General features: G+C 38.8%; 1 protein-coding gene across 1 annotated transcript; it reads right to left on the bottom strand.

The window, feature by feature from the left end:
• Positions 1-290: 290 nt before the first annotated feature.
• Positions 291-10,332, bottom strand: clu (clusterin). Its single transcript, XM_003446324.3, has 10 exons — positions 10,196-10,332; positions 6,514-6,686; positions 5,601-5,749; positions 5,069-5,239; positions 4,758-4,928; positions 4,406-4,619; positions 3,501-3,641; positions 1,667-1,887; positions 1,161-1,348; positions 291-933 (listed from the first exon to the last, which is right to left on the bottom strand). The coding sequence occupies exons 2-10, from the start codon at positions 6,629-6,631 to the stop codon at positions 921-923; spliced, it is 1,386 nt and encodes a 461-aa protein (XP_003446372.1). The 5' UTR covers positions 6,632-6,686; positions 10,196-10,332; the 3' UTR covers positions 291-920.
• Between the last annotated feature and the right edge of the window lie 7,133 nt (positions 10,333-17,465).

Genomic DNA, 17,465 nt, shown 5'->3' with positions numbered 1-17,465 from the left:
TGCTTATCTAACAGGGTTATGGAGAGTGCAGCCCATCACAGCTGTCACAGGGTGAGAGGAGGGGTACACCAAACCTATCGCAGAAACCATTCACACTCTTACATCCACAGGAACACAATGCTAAGCACTGCAGTTACTCCCAAAAATATAAAAGCAGGATTTTTGTTAATTCTAGTTTAGTTCAACTTTGACCTGTGAGGTAGTTTGTTGTAGTCTGTTCACCGGAGCTGTTGATCAGTTTCTTATAAGTAAAACACAAACTCAGAATAAGAATAGACAGGGAAGTGGAATAGGTTAGAGCAGGTTTTATTCAGTTTCTACATATTGCTTCATTTCTAGGCTGTTTTACTGAGCGGCTCAAAGCAATCCTGAACTTCCCAGCTTTGGTCGACGATTTTAATTAAAGCCAATAAATCGCTTTCACCAACTCGATACAGGAAGTATCTGAGCTCTGCAAAAGGGACGATCAACCCATTAAAGTTACTTCAGTGCTCCAGTTTTCTTCAAATCTTTGCAACCATTCAAAACTTGGTACAATCTTTAATGGAAAAACAATCTTTTTAATCACATGTGTGACTGCGGCTGAATGCAAAAAGAATACATTTCAAATTCCACAAAAATAAAACTGCACAAAAAACGTTGCCTAGTGTGGCCGCACCTTTAAAGATGCCCATGTTGCCTTTAATACAAGGGCGTTTGTTGGAAGTACTATACACACGAGCGGGGCTGTTATCTACTAAATATCTTCTCTTACAGTAGGACTAATGTAACAATATAAACCTCTGAGGTTAAACTGTGTCATTTGCAAAAGCAGGACTTGAAGAGGAACATTAGGTTAGCTTCAGGGTTTCAGGTGTGTTTTGATGAATCCAGAACATTCTCTGGTCAGAAGACGATGCAGGTTCAGGAGTAAATCCAGCTTATTTGACGACACTGTGGAAGAAGAAACAAGAGAGATGGAGATCAGAATCTATCACTGATCTGAACTCTTATCCACAGGCTGTTAAACGTCACGGAGGGCATTAAGTCAATGTCACAACAAGTCAAAGTAGCAGTGCTGGGTTAGGAAAAAGGATATTAATAAAATCTATCTTTTTTAATCCTAGTACTCTCCTTTAATTGATGATTTTCAGCCTGCTTCAGTCCTCTCTGACACTCACACACTGGTTTCCTTGTAGCGATCCAGAGCTTCCTGAGCTACCACCTCAGAGAACTTGGGGTCAGTCCAGGGAATTTCGCCCGACACGGTGAAGTTCATGGGCGGTGAGTCGAAGAGCTTCACGCTCACTTTGGTTTCTCCAGGCTCCTCCTCCCCATCAGGCTTCTTCTCAGAGTCCTTGCACATCACCTGTAGCATAAAGAGGTGGGGGTTTTAGCTTTTCAGTGGGTTTCTGTAAGTTGCAGCTGAAACAAATAATTAAAATGACTGATGATAAAGAGAAAAATCATTTCTGGATCTTTCAGAAGTTGGATAATTTTGCAGGATTTGGTGCTTTTCTTTGTTTTGGAATAGCTGTGGGCAGATATTGGTACTTAAACACCTAACATGAGTTTTTCAGGTGATTAAAAATAAAAGTGTTGAAAAGCATAACTATATCTAGATAACAAATTACAACCTTAATATTGCATATTTTAAATTAAGGTCAAATGAAGCAACAGTACTTACCGCCTGAACACTGAAGATGCCGTCGCTGGTGTTGTTTGCCAGAGAAGACACCCAGCCGAACTGCCTGTTGAACAAATCCAAGATGGAGGAGGTGTTGAACATCTCCTCTTCGAACCTCTTCAGGAGGGAGTTGTACTGCTGGGTGAAACGCTCGGCCAAGGCCAGAGCCTCCTCCAGCTCCTCCTTCAGGGGGCCCTCCAGAGGTTTCTTCCCGGAGCAGTCTGTGAGGGGAAAACATCATCATGGAGCTTGAGTAAAGTTGGAAAATCACTTAACTGTTACATCAGGCTTAAAGTAGTTAGATAACCCCCCCCCTTTTTTAAAAATCAACCACTAATGCAGCCTCCTAGTTTGGCACATCTGTTTCTACCTTCTACTTTCCAAAAAGTCCATTAAAAGTAAAGTAAACAATGAAATAAAATACTACTCTGACCATTACATATATGCAAGACTGCACATAATGTGTAGGTATGAATGTACTTGTATGTGCATATGGGCCAGTGGTAGGTCATTTGTAAGTTGGATGAATATTGCTATCATTTATTAGACAGGAAAGCGGGGTAGGATCACATAAGTTTGTCTTCCTGCTTCTTTTTGAGCATAAATTTGAGTTACTTATATTCAGACAATAATGTATTAGAATTTTTTTTTTTTTTTTTTTTTAGCTGAATGCCCATATATGTCAATTGTACTTTATTCTTTTAAATGTTTGAAATAAACGTAGCTAATTTTGTCCCAACAACTGAGCTACATGAAGTTTCTTAGCCTCACTATTGCAACAGTTACTACGATAACTGATAAGGCAAAAAGTTCATATGCCACATAGACAAACACCTAAAGGAGCTGCTTGGTCATGGAAACTCATGCTACGAAGCTCCGGGTGCACAGTTTATGTGCTGATATTAATGCCAGAGGAGGATTGGAGCTCTGCCTTGTGTTCTATAACTTTGTGGCTGAGTTGCTTTGGTTCCTAAACTCTTCCACTTTGCATTATTACCACCTACAGTTGATCATGGAAAATCTGGGCGCAAAGCCATTTCCTGAACTGACTTGTTGCAGTAGTGGCATCCTATAATAGCACCACACTCAAATTCAGTGAGGTCTTTAATGAGCCGTTCATTCACAGACTGCATGACTAACTGTTTTACTTTATACAATGTGGCAATGGGACTGAAAAACACCTGAATTACAAGAATAAGAGACACTGCGGACCACTACTTCTGTCCAGACCGGAGTATTTTAGTTAGGACCACCACACATAGAGCCTGGATATTATACCACTGATTTAAAAATGAAAAACAGGGAAACAAAGAGTTCCAGCTGCTTTTCATTGTTTAAAATTGAAACTATAATTTATAGCTAGTTCAAATCAACTAGCTGACAGATCCTTATGAGTGCAAAAACAAAACAAAGCTCTTTGCATTTTCCAAGAGTCTATAAATAGATGCTTTTGTGTCAGAGCCCAGTTCTGTCCTGTCGTTTAATGGAAGAGTAACAATAGGATTATCAACACAAAGGAAGAGATCACATGATTAAATTACACTCTCTTTGACATTATAAATATTAATTGTGCTGCTCTAATCAAGACATCCCTGGATCATTATTCAGGTCTCAGTGCTTCCTGCCAGTCGAATTTGGATGAAAGGCAGGTGGAAGAGGCCCTCATAGCTGTTAATTGGCTTATTATATATTATTTTTTTAAATAATGAAGGATGATGTTTTAATTTATTTTGGTAATATTTTCCATATGCTCCACCTCAACTATTTCTATTCCTGTATCCATGTCAACAGTGTGAATAAAAGGTATTAGTCAATGAACGAGACACCATCTCACCAATGTGCTGGATTTCTTTGCACTTCTGACACTCGTCGCGGAACTTGAAGCAGCCGGCCGAGTTGCGACGGATCTCTCTGCAGGTCATCCTGCCGTTACCGTAAGGTTTGGTGATGATCACGTCCTCATTTACGTTACCATCTGTGTGAATGACACAAACGCACGTTATGAATGTTTCATGTGAAAATAAAACCCAACAGTGATGTGCTTCTGCACATGAATTTAATTCTTCTTGTCTGAATGTCACTATTGGTCATGTGACTCCACAGAAATCAGAGAAGATTTGCTTTTTATTTAAGCTCAACCAATCATTACCTAGTAAGTTATTTACAAACCAATGCAGCAATGCCGTTTACAGCTGCATAGGTATATATGCATAGGTATATATTATATCTAGTATATACATATATATATATATATAGTTATAGCCACAAAACCTCAATTATGCATTTTCAATTGTATCATAATTTTGACAAGAAACCGCCTAACAACATAATAAAATCACAGACCAATCGGTACTCTAATGGCATTAATACAATTTTATGTTTATGGTCTCAAGCTATTACTTGAGACTATAGTCTGATGACGAACCTGTTCACTGAGATCAAAGATCAAGTAAATGGTGGATAGTCAACAGTCACTAAAGGCTTCTATATACCCTGACTACCTTTTGCAACCAGACGAGTTGCTCCCCCCCTGCTGGTCATTAGAAAGAATGCAACTTAAGGGTCCACAAGTGATGTCCACATTTTATAGACAGTCTGAAGTTAGACTTAAAAGCTCTCAGCACACATTACTTTCCTTAAAACGAGGGGTTTGTGAGTTTACAGTGTGTGTGATTCTGCAGCTGATAGCTCTCTAGATACTTTCTGAACAAAAACATTGAACCCGACAGAAAAACCGACCCTCATTGGGAACAGTGTCACTGTCCATGTCCATCATGGAGCCCATGGAACTGAAGAAGTTCCGGCTCATTCCCATCATAGGGGAGAACAAGTTTTGGAAGCCGTGGAAAGGATCGTGGAACAGAGAGCGGATGCTTCTGCCGTGGCGAGCGTACGGTGACAGGAAGTTAGGCAAATAGATCACAGGAGGGCTGTAGTGCACATGATCGGCCACCTGAAAACAACAAATACAGAGACCGAGCTGATGCTGGTGCTGATGTAGTGAGTGTGTGTGTTTGCTATATACTTGTTCAAACAGGAAGTGGTGCTTAAAGATTTATTCTGCATATAAACAAGCAAAGGTAAACCGTACCTTCATGCTATCTGTGAATATGTTGTCCACGCCGTCGGCCATCTCTGTGTATTTTTCCTCCAGGTTCTTGAACTCTCTGTTCTGCCGTTGGCCTTCTTGCTCCAGGATGTCGATCTTCTCTCCGTTGATCCAGATGGAGAAAGGAGATGTTCTATTCAGAACCTCCTCCAGCTGCAGACCGAAGGAGCAGGTTTCATTTCAAATCAAACTTAAAATGTCTTTCATGGCTTAATATTTCAGGGGAGAGAAGAAGAATGATGAAGGGGAAAGGATGAAATATGCATAGTGTTGTATCTCCTTTAGTGTCTGACCTGACGTCCCACCAGTCCAGATCCACTGCTGCAGGTTCGGGAGTAGTATTTCACACAGGTGTTCTTCAGACAAGGCTTGCACTCCTCCCACAGAGCCTTCATGGTCTCGTTGCAAACCTCCTCCTCCTTCTCCAGCTCGGCCTCCATCTCCTGAGCTGTACGCATCGCTTCCTATACATTAAAACATCCAACTTTATTCTGGCCCCACCTTTGGTAATAATTATCTCCTCCTTTTGTGTTAAATGTGAGAATCGTCAGTTTAGAGTTACACGTCTGCAGTAAATTAACTCAGGAAATATGTAAGTTCTTATCTGCAGCAGGGACAGATTTATTTAAGGGAGAAAAGAGAACACTTTCTTGCTGTTAAACATTTAAAAACAAAGTTTAAACCACTGGAACATTTAAAAATTACTTTTCTGTGTGTTGTGGCCAAAAAAACTCAAATCCCTAGACATCTTTACTTCACTTATTTCCCTACAGCATTGCCACCAAAGGTACTGTTAAAACATATAGTACTTAATATTAGTGCTACCTCTTTCTTCTGCTTGGTTTTCTCCAGATCATCCAAAAACCTCTTGTGCTCCTCTGAAGATTTCTGCATCACACTCTTCATTTCCTTCACTCCATTAATGGCATTTTCAATTTGTTTGTCCAGATACTTTTCTCCCTGAATGGAAATCTCTGTAAACCACAAACAACACGCAGAAAATGTTAACTTCTATAAAATGGCCTTGAACGTTACTAATATTATATGATGCCTGTTCTGTTTGTTCTGCTCACTGTCAACTTCTGCTCAGGCGATTATCCTAAGGGGTCTAGTATGTAGAATCACAGCACAAATGTAACACAGACCTGGGCATTTATTCATTATCTTCTCAGAATAAATTTAGAATTAATCATTAAATTAACCTCAGCACCCTGTCTGTCATCCACAGACTCCAGAGTCTGTAGAGTCCCAGCTGCAGTGTATTTTATCACCCTGGAGGAACCAAAAGACATTTGAAGGGCAGACTAACAGACCATAAATGTGCTCATGCAGATAGAATATCAACTAACCTGTGTCTAGACACTACACGGACCTCCATAACAGTAATGCATGCATATTGCAAGCCCTTGGCATTGCACAAATCACAGAAATTTGACAGACAAGGAGATCTGTCATGAATACTAAATATCCAGGCCTAATTGAGGGGCCTAGTTTTTGTTGGTTATGGTAAACACCTTTGTTTGTTTATCTATTTCCTTTAACTATTTTTTTAAAATCTTTTATGCTGCTCTTTGACTCATCTTTAACAAATATGCTTGAAAAAATGACATCATCTTCAATACCTTTAGTTTTATAGCACTAATGGAAGATTCCTATTAGTCGAGATCGATCCTATTAGATCGATCCTTTTGTGTGAACTGGCCCTTTAAACCCTTTTTTCCACACCCTGCAAACTTACGGTTAAGATCTTCTTTTGTCGGAGGAAGGATGCAGCTGGCTGAGGCCACCAGAAGAGCCACCAAGGCCAAAGACTCTTTCGAGCCTTTCCTCTTCATCATCATCATCATCATTAGCATCCTCTCTGACTCTTACAGGGCCAGCAGGTAATGATGTGAATATGATGCCAAAGACCTGGAATGTAAATCAAACACACTTTCAGTCCAAACCGACTCCGGACTGTGAAAAATGTCATTGCACAGACTCCTTATCTCCACCAGAGGGCGATGGAAGCTGGAGAAAAAGCAGGTGGGGAGCTACGCAGTAAAAAATCATCACGTTTGCTCAGCGGTTTTGTGCCCTTGCACGGCAAAAGATAAAAATAACCAATCAATAACACTAAATAATTCAAACTGATGAACATCTTATTCGTCCCCAGTTTCAATCATTCAAGGATGTTATGAGTTCAGATCAGTGTTCTCCTGCGACACTGACCAAAGTGCCTTTCATTATATAATAGAACAGCAGGCTCTTTCTCGGTTTACCCATTTCTTCTCTGACGTGCGCTTGGTCAGCTGCCCGTTCAACCAACAATGACATATTCAGCAGAGGATGTCTGTGGTGTATGACCCGCCCTGCTCACCCTGACATGAGACAGATAAAGACAGAGAAATGCACCAGTCAGGCGGACCAGCCTTCTCTCCTCTCTGTGCAGCTTTTCCCCAAGCAGCATAAATAATCTCTCCCATGTGGGAGTCTAATCTCTGCTGATTATTTCTGCAGTCAGCAATAATCCTTATTTTCTCTAAAAACACATGGCCACATGCAGCAGTCTAGCTGAACTTTGCTGATTCACTGAGTTTTTCTTGAGCCTTCTGGAGATTAGTCTTTATCAGGATTAGCTCAGTGTTTAACCATAACCAAAATTACACACTTGTGTCAACCATTAGATAATGCGCGTTCTTACTTGACACAAAACATAACAGAAAGCAAAAAAATCTACTTAGAAGACTTTTTTTTAAGGATTTTTTGTTTTGTTTGCAGAACTTGGCGCACACAGTGGAAAGGCTGCCCACTTCTATGGTGATTAAACCGGACGTAGCTTTTGCTGTGGATCAAATTTGGCAGAATTACGACTAAGAATTTTTCAAGACTCTTACGAAACCATTCACGCTGATTTAGAGTTTTGATTGAGCAAAAGGGTAGCTACGCAGATGTTTTCAGGCTTAAAGAGCTAAGTGATCGCATAAAAAGCAGATATTGTTTAATATGAAAGTATGCTGAAAACATTTAAGGAAGGATTCGTTGGTTTCCAAAAATCAGGAAAATCACTGATGTAGAGGACAGCCAAGGTCTTCCACAAGATTTGTGAATGGGCAAATCTGTCATGTTGAGACAAGATAGACATCTTTTTCTTTTTTCTAAACTGCTGAAAATGAGATTCACACAAAGATGCATTTACACCTGTAGTTCTGTTCTTAATGAAATTGTCTGCATGCAGACACATTGCAAGCTCCAGGTACTTCAGGTGAAGCAAAGCATTTGCACACCCAGTATAAAAGCACAGGTCTTAGGAGTGTCTTGCTCATCTTCTACAGTGTGTTTTTGTTTGCAGTCGTTCGCCCACAATCTCCTCCTGTTTCTATGGAAACAAGCAGAGTACAGTATGCATACAAATCTGCTGCAACACCCCAAAACGGTCAAGAACTTTTGCATTGTTTGGTAGTTGATCTGTTTATATTTCCTGATCCCTTTATTTATTCAACCCTGTCCTACTGAATGTATTCAATCATCCCACTGAAAGAGGGCCATTCATTCCCATGACTCTGCATGGGTTCAGTCAAATAAGAATATTTAAGATGACCTGCAGATCAGCTTACACACCCTTCCCCAGAATCAGTATGAAAACTTTGCTATCTTCGGAAACTTTTTGGGTCTCCTTGCACTATATGGTCAAAATGCCCATACCGAATTAATAATTACTAATCAGAAAAGGTTTATGCCATCTTAAAATAGTTTAAATTGAGATTTTTTGTGTCCATTGTCTGTGTTCTTGTTACAGTACACAGTATAGTCTTAAATCAGCGCTGATGTAACCTTCCTGGATATTTTTTTCAGTCATGTCATCAGCTGTTCTAAATTCAGCAGGGCTGGACTGGACGTCCACCTATTTCCAATCCAGCCTTTTGTAATGAGAGAAAAAAATAACGAGTAAGCCCCGACGTTCAGTGAGGGGAAAGAATGAGCAATGCTGAAATGAAAAGCACAGACAAAGCCACAGAAAATTAAACAGCAAAAACAGTGAGAGAGAGAGAGATGGAGATAAAGTTAGGCAAATAAAAAGTATTAACAATGCGCGGGCCCAGTTGTGTTATTTGCTGAACAACAGCTGCAAGGATCCTGGTTACACAACTGAAATACCAACACTCCTCCTCTCCAGATGTTCTTCTAGAAAGTTCAGCATTAGCAGTATGATATCAACATTTGCTCATTCTCCCACACATCACCTTTATTTTCTGAAAGTATTTATTTACCGTTGTAAATATTTTATTTGACACTATTAAAAGACATTTAGTACTGAGAAATGAAGAAGAATTTTGTTCATTTTTAAGGCAAACCTCTGCCACTTTAAGCATCGGGAACACAACAAATTTGTTTGTCTGATGTTGTAGTTTATGTTTATAAAATCAGAAAAATACAAAATATCTTGCTAATTTTGTTTTTTGTATTTTGTTATTGTAACATTTATCTCATACAGATTACACTTTATACTCTAAAATAGCTTACATTACCATAACTTTGTATTTATGACGTTGTTGCCCTGCAGTATACTGCTGCACAGCTATTCGCACATTTCACTTATAAAGTTTAATATTTTGCAATGATTTAATGAAATTTCTTTCATTTTATTCTACAATTTCTTTATTAAACTTGTCGTTTATTCTGCAAAAGTGTAACAATGACAGTGAAATTACCCAGGTATTTCTAAAATATCTTGCCTGATAGATTTGCTCCTTTTGCTTCTGGTGCCCCATTAATGACTTTCCTGGTGCTTAAATAAGAAGAAAAAAATGGACTAATCTGTCAAAAATGGGACACTGGCCTCATTATTTAAAGTGTTTGGGGACTTCTTCACCCATAGGACTTAACTGTCCTATAGGCATGAAGGAATCAGGGCTATTTCTATTTCTAAACCAGAAAATGTAACAATAATAATAAAGATCCAGCAATGCTTTAATAGTGCAACATTTTAAAAGCTGCAAACATGCATGTGATTTATAATTTAGCTTCATGTTTTTATTATTATTTATGCACCAAGCACTGCGTAAAATGCTGAAGCGTGTTATTGAAGTAAACCACAGCAGGACGTCATCCTCCCTAATCCAGTTGTTTTGATCCAGAGATGGAGGTCACACCCATGAGTAAGCAATTTAAACAGCAATCACCTTCAGTCAGCACGACCGCATGAAAGGGAATAACACGACATGCTTTAATTATTAAGTTAAAAGTGATTTTTACAGTCTGACGTTTTATCTGCAAAACCTGCAAAATGCAAACGAGGTCTGTTCTGCTTTGTTTAAATATGTTATAGCTTATATAAAACTGTAACCACCACAATCTGCACACAAAAACACTTGTTGTTTTTCTTTTTCTTTTTCTGTGAGCATCGCCGACCTGCAAAAAGCAAAGCTCCTCTGACTCACCTCTGTCTGTTTCCTGAGACTCCAGCTCGTCTGAAGCTGCCCCAGGCTCGCTGCTGCTCTTATTTATACCAGCGGATAACGGGGACGGTGCAGACATGTGATTCACTGACCAAGCATGCTGCTGCCGCCGCATCCAGCTCTCAAAAGTACCGCAATGTGAACACCAACTTCCTGCGTTACGCTTCAAAATAAACATTTAGAAAACAAAACGAAAATATTTTCATGCAAATTGCTAAGTTTCAGTTTAGGAATCGCAGTTCAGTAATTCTACTTACCTCTTGTAAATTTTTAACAACAAATATGGATAGACTTGCCAAACGTCTTTTCTTTCTTTTAAAAACGGAATCATCTGAATAAGTCTGAACTGTGCCCGACAGAAACCTCCAAAACTTGATGATTAAGATCATGTAATAACACTACAAAATATAAAAGCACAACCATTCAGTAGTTAGCACTGACATCTGCTTTGCTGATTAGAAAAAAAAGGCAAAAAAGAACAAAATAATAAATAAATTATTGAACAGCAACAATAACAGAAAAGAACCACTGAAACAAACTGATATTTTAAGATGATGCATTTAGTAAAAAGATAATATTTTTGGGCTGTAACATGAAATTAATAACAAAAACTTTTCACATATATATAGACCTTCATATAATATGTATTTATGACATTTATTATTATTTTATAGTTTGATTAATACATTAAAATATCATTGATAATAGTAACCTAAAACTAATACAACAGCAATAACAATATTAGACTCCTACACCTTTAACGTGGTACATCCCAGAATGAATGAGGGCCCTAAAATAAAATAAAAATCAGGCCAGTTAATTATGTTGAGTTTTTTGTGTGTAAAATACCTTTTTTGTAAGATGTAACACACATGCTCCTATCAAGATAGTCTTCAATTAATATTTTATAACTGATTATATGTTATTGTGTTCACTAAAGCGCTATTTAAATTGAATTCAGATTCATTCATCAATTTGATGTACTTTTCTTCCCCACATGCTTCTTCCACAAATTACGGAAAGCAGACTTTTATTTTGATATAAATAATTGTTTCCTGTCATGGTTGCCTTCAATTGTTTCTGGCTTGACATCAGTGAGAAGACTTTTCCAGAAGTTTTTTGTCATTTATTGGCACCTCTCAGAGGTGGTGAGCAGACACAGAAACATTTGACGCATCCTGACAGTGACTCAACATTTAAAATGTTTCTTTATCGGCATTTTACCAAACCACACTGGAAAAACACTGTTTCATAACAACCAACAATATACTGCCTGCAATAAACTACTGAGGATGTAAGCTTCCTAATGGATATACTATTATATAAGTATAAATAGAAAAGTACACAATGTAATATTTGGGTTAAATTAGTTTGCTGTATCATTGTATATACAGTGTTTGTGTTTAGTCATAATCACATGATTCTTCTGCAGTACTTTCTCTGCAACAGATGCAGTTCAAAAGGATTTACACTGTTTAAAGAAACAGGATTCTTGATGTCTAATAAGAATGAATGAGGAATGAATGAATTCAGAAAAAAAGAACATTTGTGCTGTTCCCTTTGCTTGAGATCTGCTGTAAATATATGATGTGGTTGATCTTGCTGAATGAATTCGGGCTGATTTGAAAAGACTTGAAAAGCTTTGTTTATTTCTATAAGACAGGAAATACTAGTGTTGAAGTTAAGAGTGTGGGAAATACTGAAAAAAATGTTACCGGGGGTTGTTGTTTTATTTTTTAAAGCTTCACTTAACACAAAGACCCAACAAGGCTGGAGTTGGCTCCTGTTTTGCTGATGAGAGCGAGTTTTCAGATAAATTCAAGGACTAAGTGTTATCTTAAAAATAGATAATTCTGAAAAACAAAAGCTCCCAAAACTGAAACACAGAGCTGCATGTATTTGCTGATGTTTTGCACTTGCGTGTTTGTCCCAAGAGAGCAATGTCATCCAAACTCCAGTTAAAAAAACTCAGAGGTCACCGAGATTGTTTTGACAATAGTCATTCTGCACCTGCTTTCCATAAGTGTGAGAGGGATTATGGGAATTTTAAACATATGACTCAGGAGTGTAGGAAAGTTAAAACAGAAGAATACGCTCATGAATGCACATCAAATACAAATGCAGTTCCAGTCCAAGTGTCTTTAAACACAATTAATCCTCCTAACAAACAACTTACAAGGGCTTGTGTTGTCTCAGGGCACCGATGTTCCAGTAAATCTCATGGACACGCACAAAGACACACAAACACAGCGGGTAAAACACAAATTCTTTTGTTGTGCGTCAGCTTCAGTCGTGTCTCTGCCGAGCTGTGATCGGCAGTGTTAGTTAGATGTTAGTCTTTAAACAGCTCTGCAGCTTAAGTTGTGTGGTTTAGATCAGTCTAACACAAGTACAGACTAACCTGTTGTCAGCCCACAGAGTTCGACACTCCTTAGTGAAGTTGTTCATAGAGGCATCCGCGTCCTCTTAGAGTCACAGTAGTTGAGTGGGTTGATCAAACTGGTGTTAAGCTCTTTGGTCAGGCAGGAGTTGTAGTTGGAAAAATACAACTGTATGTAACTAAAATTCATTAATTACATTAAACAAAACAGCAATAAACACACAGTATACTAAGTTCCCATGTTTGTTTGTGAAAGTGTAAAAGTGTAAAAGTAAAGTTGCTACACTAGGTGGCACAAACTCCATTCTAATAAGGTCTCCTCCTCCCAGGACTTAAAGTTTGAAGACTTACAGTGAGGGTACTTGACTGGATTGTTTAATGCTTTCCAAACATCATTAGCACACTCGCGGTTACATTTCCAACTTAAAATATTTTACGTCTTGACGTTGAAATAATAGAAAAATTCAGATGACAACAATGATTTGGCATTTATTTATTTTTAACCTGTTTATATTAAATATAAACATGTTAAATAGTCTTATATTTAAGCCATTTAATCTGTGTAGTTACAAGCCAGAGCTGGTTATTACACAAATAGGCACACAATTCTACAACGCTACAAAAAATTGCCAGTGTTGGTTAACAGTTAATTGCATGTGTACTGTACTGTAGTGCCTTAAAATTTAGGAAACTATTTTAAAATATTTTGCTTAGAGGCACCTTTGTAGCCTTGGATTTGACTTCTATATGTGGTGTGTATCATTTGGTTTACAAATATAAATGGAAACATGAAATCTCAAGTCATACAGTAGTGGTATTATATAATAATAATATGGACAACAGCTCAGCTGCAGGATCTCACTGTATCTGGATTAATCACCAACATTGAACCCAAACATCTGTGTCAACATATTGAGTCAAATATGGTAGAAAATATTCTCCATGTTTCACGTGTGAGTTGACCATGACATTGAACAACAACATAGCAAAGCTTTAAAGGACGGTTGGGACCCAAAAGATGGCGCTCATGTGATGATTGTGACACAGTCACACTGTCCTCTTCTCTTTGTAGTCCTGGAGTTTTGTTGTTTTTACAAAACTCTCTGGAAGGTGTTTCATCAAATCGAGATGATGTTTTAATGGAGCAAATTGCCATCAGAAGACTGTGGAGGATGAGATTCTTGGAACATCTTGTGTTGTTCATTCTTGATGAGTTTCATCTCTTTTGAACTTACTCACGGCATAGAAACAGCACATCACACCGCTGTATTAAAAACAGCTTTTAATACATTTATATCAATATTAATGGGCAAGATGAGAGTATATTGACAGAAGAGCAGTTTTCACATAGCAGCGGCTCAGCATTTCAGCACGTACACACGCTCGAGATGACCTACTGAAGTTCAAACTGAGCATTAGAATTGGGTAAAAAGTTAATTTAAGAGTTTTGAAAGTGGCATGGTTCTTGGTGACAAATGCGCTGGTCTGAGTATTTTAACTCTGTCCAACTTGGTACTTGCAAGGTGTAGCTAATGAAGTGTTCTAAACTCTGTTGCAGGTGATGTATTCAGGGTAACACTTTCTTCTAGCTACCTTCCAGGGGTCACCACAGGGGCTCATTGGCCTCCACCTTACTCTCCCAGCACCATCTTCAAAATTCTTTGTCCAGTATTTCTTCCATCTTTCCTCTACACATGGATAAGCCACCTTAGCCTTGTCTCTCTAAATTTGTCTCCACACTATCCTATTGTTACTCCTGGTCATTCCCCCCCAAATCTTAGCACCTTCCTCCAGCTCTGCCTCCTGTCTTTTTGTCAGTACCACAATCTCCAAACTGTACGTCATCCCTTTACCAGTTCCTCCACTTACTGTCCTTCCTACCCATATTGTGCCCCCAGTGGCTGGTAAGACAAATATAGCAAGAAAATTAAACTCGGCTGTGCTTAAATTCTTTAAAGAAGTCCTTTGAAAGAACCAAAGCAAAGATTCGGCTCCTCTGAGTTGTGGGCTGACATTAGACAAGGCATGCAGGACATCTGCTGTATGTAACACAACAGTAAGAAAGCAATGACCTCACCCTTCCGAATTCCTGACAATGAGAGGTAACAGAGAGTGAAAGCGAGAGAAATACTATACCAGTGAAACATCATACTCAGGCATTCTGGGGAATGTGTTTTAAATTTACAATTTGTAATTTGTAATAGAAAACCAAGTCGGAAAGGTCGGGTGAATTTGTCATCTGCAACTCACATTAAGCCTTTTGGGCTACACATGACCTGCGTGATACTGGCTAATACTTGAACTTTCATCATTTCACCAACTGATTGGTGAACACATCCAGTGAAGCATTTAGCTTCCAGAGAAACATATATGTTACTCATTTTATGGTTTGTGTTGTGTTGCTTGAGCAACCATCTTTGTTTTGGTCAAAAAGTGCCCTGTAATTATTATTGCCACATGAGCTGATGAACACCAAAACAGAGGTAAAAGAAGATAAACCAAACATTTGCTAAGCTGTCAAAAACATGTCTTCAAATGTATGGAATTGGCTTTAGCTACATACGCATATTTTCAAATGAAAGGATATGTACATTTCAAATTAAGCCTCACACACTGTGGTTTACAATTTCTCTTTCCTTTCACAAAGGAGTAGACACCAACCAAACCCCGGCCCTACTCACAGTTTTTGGCACTAAGTGGCCAAAAAAACGATTTTATAGATCAAAATCAGACTTAAATGCAGTTCCTAATTGACTCGTACACTACAGATGATGTGAGATAAACCATCCACACTCACTGATGCTTCCTTTGTTTGAGCTGTGTGATGTAGTTCCAAACGCTACAAGGCAGCAAATCTTTTTTCACAAATCCAACATTTTAACTTCACGCAGACCAGCAGCGCTCCCGTGACGCTAACAGTTTTATGGCCTGGAATTATGTTCAACTCGTTTTCTTGAGTTTTGATGATTTACCAGCAACCGAGTGTTGCTAAACTAATTATCTGTTGCGTGACCCATAGCAAATGTACTTTACACCCAGTGTGAATATGCGTTAGTTCATACAGGTGTTGACAAAGTGTGGTGTACTGTTGCGTGTGTGTGTGCCAGCTGCCAGGCTGCGGCTGTGTTCACTTGGATAACTACTGAACTGAAACCATCCAGCTCTGGAGCCAACCCTCAGTTGGTGCCATGACTTTGAGTATTTCAGTATATACACATGCAAGCAGAGAGCTTACTCCGCTGATGTCTAACACAAAACATCATTATCAACAGGCTTAATTGGTCCCACTGGCGTGCTGAATGACCGTGGCTAACAGACCATGGGAGAACTTCAAACATTTGGATGATTCTGGTATCAATTTAGGGAAGAATGTGTTTCTGTGTGGATGGATGTGTGAGTTCGCTGGAATGTGAGTCAACGAAGTTGATTAAAAAAAACCCAAACTGCACAGAGTGATTAAAGGCCGGTGGGTTCATACTATAAATAACCTCATGGAATTCAAGCTTTTTAGAAACTGTAGCATCTTTTTTATTGAAGAAAAAGAGCATTTCCTGGGGCTTTGTTTTAGATAATGACAATTTGGCAGCACTGAAGTATCCAGATAAGAGTATTTACTATAGTAATGACTGCAAAGAATGTCCTTTGGGCTGTTACAGATTTCTGTACTGGAAAGTGCAGTTGTCCATTTTCTTAGCTGCTTATCCTGGTGGAGCTTATCCCAGTTGCCACAATTTATATGAAAACACCTTCGTATTATTTTTCTCACCTATTCAACATTCCTTTACATGTCAGCCATATCTAGGAGCTATGAGTGTGAATGGTTTTCTGTCTCTCTCTATTAGCCTTGTGATGTACTGGCGACCTTTCCAGAGTGCAGCCTGTCTCTTAGCCCCAGGCTTCATTAGGCTCCAGGTGTCCAGTGGGTGTAAGTGTTTACATCTGGAGACTGTGGAGGTCATCAGAGTACAGTGAACTCATTATCGTGTTCAAGAAACTAGTTTGAGATGGTTCGAGCTTTGTGATCAGAAAATGACTACACTGTGGTCATAAAGGGGAGTCCATATCTCCCACACCATTGCACAACCAGCAAATGCCTAAACCCAGGCTTGATGGATCCATGCTTTCATATAATTTTTAGCAAATTCTGACCCTGCAATCTGAACATCACAGCGGAAATCAAGACTCATCAGACCAGGCAATGTTTTTACAATCTTCTATAGTCCAGTTGGAGAGCTTGTGTCTCTGTTTCCTGTTGAGTTACTGTTGCCTTCCTTTTAACTTGAAGCAGTTTGGCTATTCCTCTCTGATCTCTGGCATCAACAAGATATTTTTACCCAGAGAAATGCTGCTCACTGGATGTTTTTCCTCTCACATGGTTCTCAGCAAACCCTAGAGATGGTTGTGAGAGAAAATGTCAGTAAGCAGCAGTCTCTGAAATACATCTGACACCAATAACCATGCCATGTTCAGAGCCACTTAAATCACCTTTCTTCCCCATTCAATTCATCATCTTGACCATGCCTCCAAGCCTAAATGCATTCATGGTACCACTTGACTGGCCTGTTAGACATCTGCATTAACAAGCAGTTGCACAGTTGTGCCTAATGAAGTGGCTGGTGAGTGTATACTTTATCAGTAATAATAATTAAAGTACATGATGAACAGTTAATAGACCCTCTGTTCTGAACTGCAGCTCAGACTAATTATGGGATGAGACTTTTTCATTTCCTGCCTTTCAAAACTAATACAGTTATCTATTTATTTAACAGTAAACAGCTATATTAAACTACACAGTGAGTGCAGGAGAGGGAAGAGAGAAGCGAAAATTGTAAGTCTGACAGACAGCCACTGGAGCTGCCTCGTCAGCTGATT

The sequence above is a fragment of the Oreochromis niloticus genome, linkage group LG15, assembly GCF_001858045.2.
Source record: "Oreochromis niloticus isolate F11D_XX linkage group LG15, O_niloticus_UMD_NMBU, whole genome shotgun sequence".
Taxonomy (NCBI): domain Eukaryota; kingdom Metazoa; phylum Chordata; class Actinopteri; order Cichliformes; family Cichlidae; genus Oreochromis; species Oreochromis niloticus.
This window is presented reverse-complemented; position numbering and strand designations above follow the sequence as displayed.